The sequence below is a fragment of the Diadema setosum genome, chromosome 19, assembly GCF_964275005.1.
Source record: "Diadema setosum chromosome 19, eeDiaSeto1, whole genome shotgun sequence".
Lineage (NCBI taxonomy): Eukaryota > Metazoa > Echinodermata > Echinoidea > Diadematoida > Diadematidae > Diadema > Diadema setosum.
In genome coordinates this window covers 7,615,901-7,628,642 of record NC_092703.1, presented here as the reverse complement: position 1 = coordinate 7,628,642, position 12,742 = coordinate 7,615,901, and the positions used below count along the sequence as shown (strand labels likewise).

The following is a 12,742-nucleotide window of genomic DNA, read 5'->3' as shown; positions in this document are numbered from 1 at the left end:
GGAAAGAAATATATATGTATCAGTATATTATACATATATATATATATATATATATATACATATATATCTATATCTATCTATATATATATGTGTGTGTGTGTGTGTGTGTGTGTGTGTGTGCGTCTGTGTGTGTGTATTTTTCCATGTAAATGAATGAAACAAAGTGTGGCAAAGGATAGGTAGTACATAGAGATGATATGGAATATATCCTTACCCGGTGCTTGACAATCATCCCTTTGAGAACAAATTAATGTAAGGAATAATCTATCACACAGCTCATTCTCCCACTTTGCACTTCGTGAATATGTGTATGATAAATACAGTGTATTTCTCTTATAACAGAGTATTCAGGACTGTCAAGTTTCTTTCATTATATTGAAATTTTGCTATAACCAAACAATATAAGTGTATAGATAATTTTGGGATGTGATATTGATTTTGTTATAATCGTGTTAGTTGTAACGGGAGTACAATATACAACATTAGATAATTTTCTCTGTCCTTTTGTATCACTGCTGAGGCAGCTATCCATCTAAACTCAGTTTTTTAATTGAAGTCTAACCGCAAACTGTGTGCAATTTGCTTCATCCTACATTACTACTTGAGAACGAACACAGACTAATAAAAAGGATTCTCTACATATATTTCTCTGTATGTACAATGTACAACATTTACATAACTGTCCTTTTATTTGCTGCCGTCCTTCAGTAATAAACATGAAAACGAATCAAACCAAAGTAAGAATAGTGTTCACAGGAACGACAACATGATAATTCAAGTGACCAAGTGATTTCAGAACAACGTTCAAGTCCAATTTTACACTTTTCTGTAATGATCAGATAAAAAAACAGCAATACACAGACATACATAATAGGCACTTTAAGTAATCCTATTCTATTACAGTGGACTCCTGTTATAATGAAGTCCCCCGGACTGGCAGTTCTCCTTCCTTATATCGAAATTTTGTTATAACCAAACAAATAAAGAATGAAAAAAATAGAGCCAATAATTTTGCCATCTGGATTTTTATTTTGTTGGAACTGGAATTCAATCATAACAGTATTCATTACCAAGGGAGTGCATGTACTGATGTTTGGTTGTATCTCTTTTGTTCATATGTCAAAAATTCATAAATGTAGAAAAAGAAAGAATCAGCCTCGACAGGTCAGTAACCTCTACAGTTCCTGTAAATTCATTACATCTATACCAACCTATATTTTCAGACTTGGTTTTTTTTTTCTATGCATCAAGTTTATAGATTTTTGTGTGTAGTACATGTTTGTCTTTCCACAAAATGATGCAAATGCATGTAAGAAGGTAAATTCAATGTGTTAAGGTTTTAAATATGTTCATGTACCCATCTTTTCAATGAAGTATGAAAAAGGAATGAAATTGATGCATTTCAAAGACTAGCTTTAGACAGATTTACAGTAATCATTATGGCATTCTCTTAAACAGCACACACTCCATTACCTGGCAACAAAATTTTTTTTTTTCTACAACTGGAATATGTCATAATTATTAGAATACCGCATAGGTGATACACTGTATATGGCGAATATTTCGTGAGGTTTTTATTTTCATGAATTTCACGAGTCAGGTGCTATTCGCGAAATTAAAGACATGCAGATATGAGTCTGATTCCGATATGAATATGACGCACACGCATACATTTCTCTGTTCAGTACAGTACTCAATGATCCTGAATTTAACCACTCGCAAAATCGTCAAGAAGTCCCAATTCGTGAAAATTTAGACTCACTAAATGTATGACATACACAGTATTACGCTGTGTTTATTTTCACAAATTTTGTATCAAAGTTGAATGATATTCATGGAATTGACAACATACAAAAACTACCCTTGGTAAAACAAACACAATTCATACCTTCTTGAAGATGGAAGATTGCAAGTTTTGCTTCTGTACAGGGAATAATACTTATTTTTATTTTGTTACCATGAGCTTTTTAGATCCCTAATTCAATAACTTGCCAAATTTTGTAACAAGACCTGATTTGCAAAGATGCTATGCTTATCAAACACATGGAGTCACGGAAACTTTCTGAGCACAAGTAAAATCACTTGAACACAAGAACAAGATGCAAACAAGAAAATCAGGAGTTTGTGAAATGAAAACACATATAGATATGTAAGACAATGTGTAAAAGCCAAGTGGGCATCTATCTACACTGGAAATGTGACAGAAATGACTGAATTTTCATCTTCAAATAAGATAAAAAAAAAAAATAAGCATGGGAGCTTGTCCCGTGTATATGCATACCTACATCATTCTGCTATTCGGTCCAAGAGTGTGCAGTCTTCATTTATTTTCACTAATTTTGATTGCTTTTAGTGTCATTTATGATAAGAGAGAAATTATAAAAGTGGGAAATCTATGAGAACTTTTTATCTTGCTTTATCACATTAGAGTTACATTGAATTACTTTCAATAGGTTTAAGTAAGACTGTTATGATGTTGGAATCTCATAACAAACATTAATACCAACATATTCACTGAATTGCATGGCTCAAGGATAAAAACTGTTGTATAATGAAAAGACTATGAAATTCAAGTCTTTGATATATGCTGTCATTTAAAAGCTAGACATTTTTTAACATACTGCAACATCAATCAGGTGCAGACATACATTTCCAACATAATTCACATATAACATTGACAGTTATGCAAAGTAACTGCCGCCAGTAAAACAAATACATGAAATACCTTCTTAAAAATGGAAGATTGCAAACATTGTTTTTGCACAAACTTTGACAGTTATACAAATATGAGTATTAAAAGAAATATCAATACAAGCAAAGTACAAATTTCAATATGAAACCTACGAGTAATATTACTTAAGCAAAGGTGACTTGACTTAAGCAGCAAAATGTTATCTTTGGCACTGATATGGTCTGATGCAAAATGTATGATTCTTATCTGTTCTGGTGGAAATCTGCTGTGTAATTTGTATACTAATCTCTGATGGTTGGTCACTGCTTTAACGACTGTCAGCTGCATTAGTGTGTGGTGTACTTGCATGTGTGTGTGCATCAAGACCTTGTCCAAGTATACATTAACACTCATCAATAATCAATGAGAAAGGCTGACATTGAAATCATCAGTGTAAACATTATAAATGAAAAATAATTTATGTAGTGATAAACATACATGGCAATTATACAAATGTCTAATCACTGAAGTGAAATAAAATTATCTCTGAGCTAAAAAAACAACAACAAACCAACAAGGAATCTTGACTTTTTCTATCTAAAACTGAAAAACAGAGTTAAAACTTGTCAAAGGCAAACTGCTGCCTGATGATGCTAATACCGATAATTGAAACAAGAAAACATGCTCAATACTGCAGTTCCTCCACTTCTGAAGTAACCACAAACTGTATCATGGTGCCTTATCCATGTCAATCCCATCAGTGAAATTCCACTTTACTAGAAGAAACATTAAACTTCCTATGTCGGAGATCATTCTCTTTGGAAGTCTGCGAGTTTGCGCAGGATCAAACTAGTGTTGCATGCTGCTCGGAAGTCTGGAATCTCTAGAGCTATTCCTCCATGTTTTCCTTGACCTGGGTGGAACTGACCTTGGTTTGTATCTCTGAAAACAGTGAAGTCATCTAAGAGATAAAGGAGACAAAGTGTTATCACTCACACAGCGCAGGTCTGGAGGCCATGAGTATGATCATCATTTTTATCTTAACCATAACAGAACAATGTTTTATCTTTGAAATCCCAAACTCACATCAACATTTCTCAAAATGTTCCCACTTTATTAAATCAATGATTAAACAAAATATAGAAATAGGGTGGTCCAAATACCTGGGTTTTTTTTTTTATGTGTTCCTTTCAATTGCTTTAAAGGTTCACCCACAGGCAAAAATTACTAAAAAGAAAATAAATGAAATGTGGCTTGTTTGATGACACATGCAAATAGCTCTAACTCTTTACATCTGTATGTGCCACGTTCGCACACCTGACTCAGTCAATGGCATGCCAACTTCGCACATATTCTGCTCAAATGCACAAACCAGCCCAAAACGATCAATAAATAGCCAAATGCGGCAGTGCATGCAATGAAAGTGTTTCTTGCGATTTCATTCCTATCACATGTACAAGCGTAGCTTGTATTTTGTGTGGTGATTGACAATCAAGGGGTGTTCCCTCCTGAATTTGTGAGTAAATTCTAAGTTTCTGTCACTGTTTTGTGTGCAAGAGTCATGCCTCTCATACAATAATGCAGCTACTGCTCATTTGAAAGAAAAGCAATCATATATAGATTTGTTGTACAATTTACATCTAAGCAAAGCTTGGCATTTTCTCTACTTCTTTGCTCATTACATGTCCAGGGTAACAAAAATCTATAAAAGTTACATAGACGTGAAAAACAGAACGTTTTACCAAAGTATGACTACATTGCTGTCTAAGAATAATGTGGCACACAGGGGGTTTACACCTCGGCAGCATAAAGAGTTAATGGCAGGTATGATCCCTCATGGAACAGAAAAATAATAGCAAGAGATGGCGCTGTTGAAAAATTTGGCATTGTTGATGCTACTCAAGGTTAGTACCTTTTCCTCGTAGTTCCGTTTAAGACCAGTCAAATGGCCCATGAGTTCCATGCCCAAAGAGCACCAGACATCAGCCAGGCTGTACTGACCAGCACTGAAGGGACGTTATTTGGTTCACATTCCAACGTTAACATCGGGAAAGGAAAAAAGATAGATGCAGCATGGATTCATTCTGTGCAACAATACTGAATAAAAAGAATTATCCTGGTTACAGTGTGTTAAAGGTAGGGAATCCCATTTGCATGCCTTAAATGAAGAGTTGTATAAATACAGTGGTATGTTGAAGAGAGTATCATTTTAGAAACTCCCATAAAGTATTGAAAGTGGAAGGTAACATTTAGTACATTTTTATTGACCGTTAGATTTTGAACTGAATTTTTTTCGGGGCTCACCGTAAATTCCAGTACATTGCTAGGCTACCTTTGCAGACCCATGCACTGCATGTGTGTCCATCATGTATATTTTGTGAAGAAAGTTCATCAAAACTTACAAACATTTCTATATACATTCTTGTCACACACTCTATATGTTATTACATCAGCTCTTATACTTTTAGATTTGTGTTTATAGATAAAAAAGTACAGAAGACTGCAACAAAAAGGCTTAAGTGTGGCTGACACACAGAACTACTGAGTAGTTGAGTTTTGTGCATTATTCAAATTGTAGATAACTGTTGACTTCCAAATTTCTCAGCAGTGGCCTAAACAAGTCCCCTGAGGTTCATATTTAATGTTTTGCTGCATTTTGGGAGGTCTGTAAAAGGTATCCCCTACCTTTAAGCATAACACTGACTGGCTAACAGTGATAATAATAATGCTAATAGTAATACTGATTGGATTCAGAGTTTAACAGTAACTTGATAAACCAAAGTCTTTCTATGGTAGCTATTTCATTCTTCAAATCATATACCAAATTTCAAACAAAAAGGGATGGAACAGCTTTAGTAGCTGTAGCATATGAGTTAATCAGACTGACTACAATAAACTCACCTCACAAAACAAGAGCAGAAAATGGCTCAGAATTGCTTATGTGTTCCCACTTTATTTAGACAGAAGCCTACTTTTTGAACTACAGCACATAAAGAGATAACAACACCCCCCATGCTACCCTGCATACATACACATGTAATCTATGGGCATGCACACAGTGGAACTGTCAACTTTTAACAGTACTGGAGTGTTCAACTTCAAGCAGTTGAGAAAACAGCTTAACACTACCTGTACTACTTACCTGTAAGAATAAATGCCTGTGTTCCAAGCTTTGGTCATCAACCATAGAATTTCCATCTCTGGATATTTCTCCTTAGCAGTGTAAGAAAAAAACAAACACATACAGCAAAACACAATAAACACAACACACCATAAACATATAATGTAAATGAAAAGCTGTTGTGTATAAAACTTGCAGGGGCAGTTAACCACAGTCAGGTCTTCTACTGTATATTCTGCAGTGTCTATATTTTTATGAATTTGAAGTCGCAAAATCAAGATACAGCAAGAAACTTGCTCCAGTTACACAAACGAAATCAATCGTTATTTCATATATTATAGTATTATGATTATTGATTATGATTGATTTTGATTACAATATTATATTTTGGATGGAAAGTTTATCCTCGAGTAATTGCTTGAAAGAGTTTCACGTGATTACAGGTATTTTCAGCTATGTCAGAAGGTTAAACACGTTTGACACCCCATAGCGTTCTACTTGCAAAATCACATCACATTCTATGATAACATTTTCCAAATTGTATATGCTATTTGTGAAATGATGTCACAGCTATACTTCATGCAATTACAAGCAATCAACTCCCACCAAATACAAGTGTTCAGCAGCCACACAAATGCTTTAATACCTGCCATGGGCAACCTTGCAGTGTCTAGGCTACTATGTCATTCAATTTTTGATCATTCACTCTGTTGCCTGAGGCCCACTGGCTGGATACCATTAGAGCCCATCTTTCAATGGGACATAGATTTTCAAACAATTCTATCAGTCAGATGCTTGGTGTGAAGATGGCAGCCTCCAGTAATCAGCGATTTGGTCAGTTTACTGACAAAGATTTGAATGATTACATCACTCCAGTGGACAGTGAAGACACAAAGAAACAAATCAAATATGGACTGTCAGTTTTCTGGGAATTTGTTCAGTGGTTGGAGAGTCAGAGACGTTTGAGGATCTAAGCCTTCAAGGCCTTGATGGAATCTTGTCACAGTTCTCTGCCGGAGCACAAGACAAGGAGGGAGAGCTGTACACAGAAAAGTCAAGGCAAGATATTCGGTTTGGGCTTCAACACCATTTCATGAAAACTAGAGGAGTGGATATTGTGAAGGGTGAGCAATTTCCTTGTTCTGACGAGACTTTCAAAAGTCTCTTTTTTAAAATTGAAGAGCAGTGGCAAGGCCAATGTCAAGCATCATCTCTCTATCAGCAACGTTACACACTGGCACCGGTCCGACGGTCAAGACCGGTAAAAAATCACTGTCGGACCAGTAACTTTTTCAGGAATGGACCAGCAAAACATGGAAAAACTGAGTACCTACTGCATGGTCCGACAGACGGGTTAGACCAGTAGTAAAAATGGGTTAGTGTGCAGCCCTGCTATGAGAAGGCTCCTAATGACAATATGGCATGTATCCAAGCCAGTCTTAATTCAATAGATACAGCTGAAGGTCTGCACAGAAAGGTGTTTCTCAACACAATGATATAATGTGCAATCAACTGGATGGAATATGTTAGAGAGATGAAAACTAATCATTTTGTTCCCCATGTGGAAGGTGACACTGAATTTCACATGCTTCGAGACATGCACACTAGACACTAAGTTGATGAAGAGAAAAGTCAAATGCATGGTATCAAAGGAAACCCTTGGTGCCCTGTTATGAACATGAAAAAGATTGTCTACCTGCCCAGCGCATAGAGACACTACGGTAGTGATATGCGCTATATAAACACTCTGTTGTTGTTGTTGTTGTTATTGTTATTATTATTATTATCATCATCATTATTATTACTGTTAATCCTCTGCATGAATGGATCTGACAGAGGCCAAAGCAGAGGGTTTGTGACTGAAGATAGAGTGTGGTATATACCAAATCACCTTTAGGGAAATTGACTCTCTCAAAGAAGACCACTGACATAGCTGTGAAGCTGGTGGTTGTTCAAAGCACTACACCAATCATTCACTGCAAGCAACTAGTATTAGTTACTTTGCTAGTGCCATGCAGGGTAAACACTATGCGTCTATAGAGGCATCATGTCAGTGTCTGGTCACCATTCCGAGACATTGATAAAGAACTATATGCATGTACTAGTGAGCATATCAAGCGTCAGATATCTTGACACCTTGTCTAATTCATCGTGATCAACCATCAACATCGGCAACTTCGGATAATGAAGAAGATGGCAACATTGATGAAGATGGCACAGCCTGACAGTCAGCTGCTAAGGATTCTGAGCTGTGAAGAGATTCTTAATCAACAACCACAGCTACCTCCACAACCACTGCCAACACAACCACAACAGGACTGGATGTTTAGAATAATGAATATGAACCGGCAAAATCTCCAACCCCAGCAATATCATTTCCATGGCTGTGTTGCAATTTTGAGTTAGCAATGCATAATAAAAACCACACAATCGAAAGATGTAAATATTGTAAATATGTTGAGACAATAGTTTGACATATTAAGACATTTAAGTGAAAATCATTAAAAATCATTCAAACTTGGATTTCACTGAATTTGGTTATGGGCACAAGACTGCAAGACAGGATACAACTTACAAGTAACAAGGTAAACCTTTAATCTCTTTCACTTCATTTAATTTTTTAAATTCAAAATAGGAAAAAAAAACTGTGCATAACGTTGAGCTCCTGGTTAAATCTATGCACCTCAGTGACTCTAAAATAGCACTATTTACTTTGGGGCTGCATCCCTCCCTGAATACTACTTTTTTGGAGTCCCCCCTGGAAAGAGATGAAATTTAAAGTAAATGAATGAATGAACTCTTCACCGAAATGTCCCAATTTTTCCAATGTCACCACTTTTGAATCGACAGTGTGAACAGGCCCTTATACAAGGCTTGACGGTGCTTACCTTGTGTTCAGACTCCAGGACCTTGAGGACCACCTTGTAGTGACCCCAGGCCTCCTCCCTACCAGACTGCTGAGGGCTCTCCCCTTCACCCAAACACAGTCGGATCAGGCTGTGCACCGTTTTGCTGCAAGAGAGGGAGCATACAGTAATTTTGTTGAGGCAGAAGTATTAGTTAGATTGTAATACGTCCCTTTTAATTCTGCAGGAGCCTTGTGAGAGTATGTTGCTATTCTTTGTTGATGAATGTCTGATAATTTTTATGCCATGACTGCACACTTACACACCAAAAAATGGGCAAATCTTGACCCGCTTATAAGTGGGTTGGAATTGTTGACAAGTATCCACAACCCACTCACTTACATTTATTCTTGTTTTGAATGAATCAAATAATATTATTTCATGTCATTTCACTTCTCATTCTCCAGTTCTATTCCCTTGCTCTCTAATCTTACTTCCCAATACAATTCAATTCAATTCCATTTGGGTCAAATTTTTATTTTCCAATTCAACTGTACTGTGTCACAACCTTCAAATTCTGATTTCCATTCAGGTCTCCATTCTTTTTTGCACCTCTCCAAACATATTTTCCATTCCAATTCCATTCCATTCCATTTATGCTTCAATTCAAATTTCCATTTCAATTCGTTCTGTTTCCCAGCCTTCAAATTCTTTTTCCATTCCAATCTTCAGTCCATTCAGTGACTCTTGAAATCCTTATTTTCAATGCATCTTCCATTCTGGCCCATGACTCGCGGTTCATGGTATAGTATGTTTTAAATCCAATATTCCAATCTTTTGACTCAATCTCATGGGACATTTTTCTAAATCAGCCAATTGATGATTGACCTACCTGCACCTTTCCAGGTCAACCTGCGGAGACTTGAGATGTCTGTCCAGGGCTGCCTGGAGGAGTCGCTTGCTCAGCTGCTTGTAGTGGGCTGGAGGCTCAATGGCTAGTGCTGGGCACACCAAGAAAATAAATCAGCAAAAATGTAAATACAGGCAATTCCCTTTGTAACGGAGTCCTTGGGAACAACAGTTTCCTTTTGATACATCAAAATTTCACTTAAGACAAACAGTAAAGTATGTAGGGATATATACATAGATAAAGATTTCAGGACCTGTGTTCATTATAGCAGAGTGCACTGTAAGCATTTTATTACTTCTCAATTACAATCACATCCTTTCCCTTCACCTTAATTATAGAAATATCACATCATTTTTTTCCCTAGTGTATTTTCCCCCCTTTCACTTTTGCCCTGGTTTCAATTATCTTACCTGTTTCCTTTGGAATGTACTCCTGATATTTTTTTTTTTTCATTACTGAACACATACAATATTTCATACATACAATTACAAATTTATCTTACATGAATTTTGTATGCTTCTAAAATAGCATGTAACTAAAGTGAATACATATTTAATTTATCTTTTTGAAATTTTGTGAAATTGGAATAATTTTTGCTGTTGGGCAATATGAAACTGTGATTCAAAGACAAAACAAAATAATCCATGGTAAGAAGATGGCGACAGTGGAACTAAAGTTTCTTCCCTCTAAGGTGTCATACAGCTTGTGAGACTTACCAGCCAGGATTTCAATCGTCTTGATGTCATGGGCAGAGGAGGAAAGAGCATGGGTGACAAGGTTCTCCAGGGCCGACTGTCGTCCAAGCTTGGCAAGGGCTTCAAACTCATGGAGCAGCAGCATGGATGGTGCTCGATCCCTGCTGCCAGCATCTGAGGTGAGAGATTGCAGAAATGTGATTGAATCATCAATCATTTCAATGTGGTAGAAGTCTGTGAAAGATTTTGCAAAATCATGCAAATATTTTTGCTTGTTATATGTACCACTATGTAATGTTTCATTTCCGCAGAATTACAAACATGCCACATTCATCTTAATTGGCAGAGCACGAAAAATTTCTTGCTCTTTTATATCCACTTTTATAGCACTCCATTCATTGCCATTCAGCTCATTATAGCAAGCAACTTTAGAAGGAGTTCTTGTCTTCATTCAGGTATCTTAAGATTTGGAAGAGCAAAGAAAAAAAATGCGCTTTTTTTTTTTTAGCATTGATGATACTGAGTTCAAATTCTAATATCAGTATCTGCAAATGGGCATCTTTGATACTATTTTTTTTTAGTTACTTTTACTAAGTAGAAAAAAATCATGACATATGAAAATTGACCACAATTTTCCTATCAAAATCATTAATACTAGTCTATGATTGCTGCAGATGAGATCGAGCAAAACATAAACGTACACGTCTGACAAAATTCTATTGCAGATGGGAGCAAGTTCAAATTTCAAGATATTTACCATCCGTGCTGAATTTTTACCATAAGTGTCTCAAATAAGAATACCCTACATCAGCTATCTGTGATGTAACATGTTGGCTAGTTAATAAGAGCTCATCTCATGGATTAAGTTAATCCAAGACCACCAAGGCCACGGCCTTTAAGGACCCTCAGATTGGCTTCACTGACCCTCTCAACAAAAATCGCAGTTTGGCCTCTGACATTTTATAATGTCCTTTCTAGAACTTTTCACTTTATGCACCTGTAATTGCCCTGTAAATATCTCTTATGTGATTTAAGCGGTGTCATTTATTGGATATGGAATCACAGCCACTCACCACCACCTCCTAGGTTCTGAAGCAGATGGCATATGTTCTGACAAGTTTCCACATGCTCCAACACTTTCTCCAATACATGGGTCTGCATGAACGAGAAATACATGAAATTTTAGACTATATCATTAATGATAAGGAAGATGATAATATTAGCAATATTGATGATAACAATAGTATTTATTGTTAGAATCAGTATAGCACTTGTGTCATTGTCTGTACCAATGTCAGCATTTGACTATAAGCATTTGTTACAGATACAGTTGTTACTAAACACACTGTGCTATTGTTGCTTTTACTTAACATTACATTGTTCATTGATTGCTGCAGTAATGGAAGGAGCAGCAGTATTAATCCGTTGAGGACGGGCTGATTTTGCTACAACACACATTTCCCAAAGACACTGCCCAAGTGAAACGTGAAGTGAAGTGAAGTTAAACAAAGAGAAATAAAGTGAAGTGAAGTGAAGTGAGTGAAGTGAACTGAGTGAAGTGAAGTGATAAGTGAAGTGAAGCGAAGTGAAATGAAGTGAAATAAAGTGAAGTGAAGTGAAGTGAAGTGAAGTGAAGTGAAGTGAAGTGAAGTGAAGTGAAGTGAAGTGAAATGAAGTGAAGTGAAGTGAAGTGAAGTGAAGTGAAGTGAAGTGAGTGGAGTGAAGTGAAGTACGAAGTGAAGTTAGTGAAGTGAAGTGAAGTGAAGTGAAGTGAAGTGAAGTAAGTGAGTGAAGTGAAGTGAAGTGAGTGAAGTGAAGTGACGTGACGTGAAGTGAAGTGAAGTGAAGTGAAGTAAGTGAGTGAAGTGCGGTGAAGTGAAGTGAAGTGAAGTGAAGTGAAGTGAAATAAAGTGAAGTGAAGTGAAGTGAAGTGATGTGACGTGACATGACGTGACGTGACGTGACGTGACGTGACGTGAAGTGAGTGACGTGACGTGACGTGACGTGAAGTGAAGTGAAGTGAAGTGAAGTGAAGTGATGTGAAGTGAAGTGAAGTGAAGTGAAGTGAAGTGAAGTGAGTGAGTGAAGTGATAAGTGAAGTGAAGCGAAGTGAAATAAAGTGAAATAAAGTGAAGTGTAGTGAAGTGAAGTGAAGTGAGTGAGTGAACTGAAGTGAAGTAAGTGTGTGAAGTGAAGTGAAGTGAAGTGAGTGGAGTGAAGTGAAGTACGAAGTGAAGTTAGTGAAGTGAAGTGAAGTGAAGTGAAGTGAAGTGAAGTGAAATAAAGTGAAGTGAAGGGAAGTGAAGTGAAGTGAAGTGAAGTGAAGTGAAGTGAAGTGAAGTGAAGTGAAGTGAAGTGAAGTGAAGTGAAGTGAAAAGTGAAGTGAAGTGAGTGAGTGAACTGAAGTAAGTGTGTGAAGTGATGTGAAGTGAAGTGAAGTGAGTGGAGTGAAGTGAAGTACGAAGTGAAGTTAGTGAAGTGAAGTGAAGTGAAGTGAAG

At 36.7% G+C, this 12,742-nt stretch overlaps 1 protein-coding gene across 1 annotated transcript in view; it reads right to left on the bottom strand.

Moving 5' to 3' along the window:
• Positions 1-644: 644 nt before the first annotated feature.
• Positions 645-12,742, bottom strand: part of LOC140242581 (testis-expressed protein 11-like) — a 153,220-nt gene continuing 141,122 nt past the window's right edge. The window contains exons 26-32 of the mRNA XM_072322326.1: positions 11,317-11,398; positions 10,265-10,417; positions 9,531-9,639; positions 8,681-8,804; positions 5,814-5,884; positions 4,584-4,677; positions 645-3,632 (exon numbers count right to left, since the gene is read on the bottom strand). Coding sequence (XP_072178427.1) covers positions 3,561-3,632; positions 4,584-4,677; positions 5,814-5,884; positions 8,681-8,804; positions 9,531-9,639; positions 10,265-10,417; positions 11,317-11,398 — 705 coding nt within the window. The 3' untranslated portion in view covers positions 645-3,560. The remainder of the gene's footprint in view (positions 3,633-4,583; positions 4,678-5,813; positions 5,885-8,680; positions 8,805-9,530; positions 9,640-10,264; positions 10,418-11,316; positions 11,399-12,742) is intronic.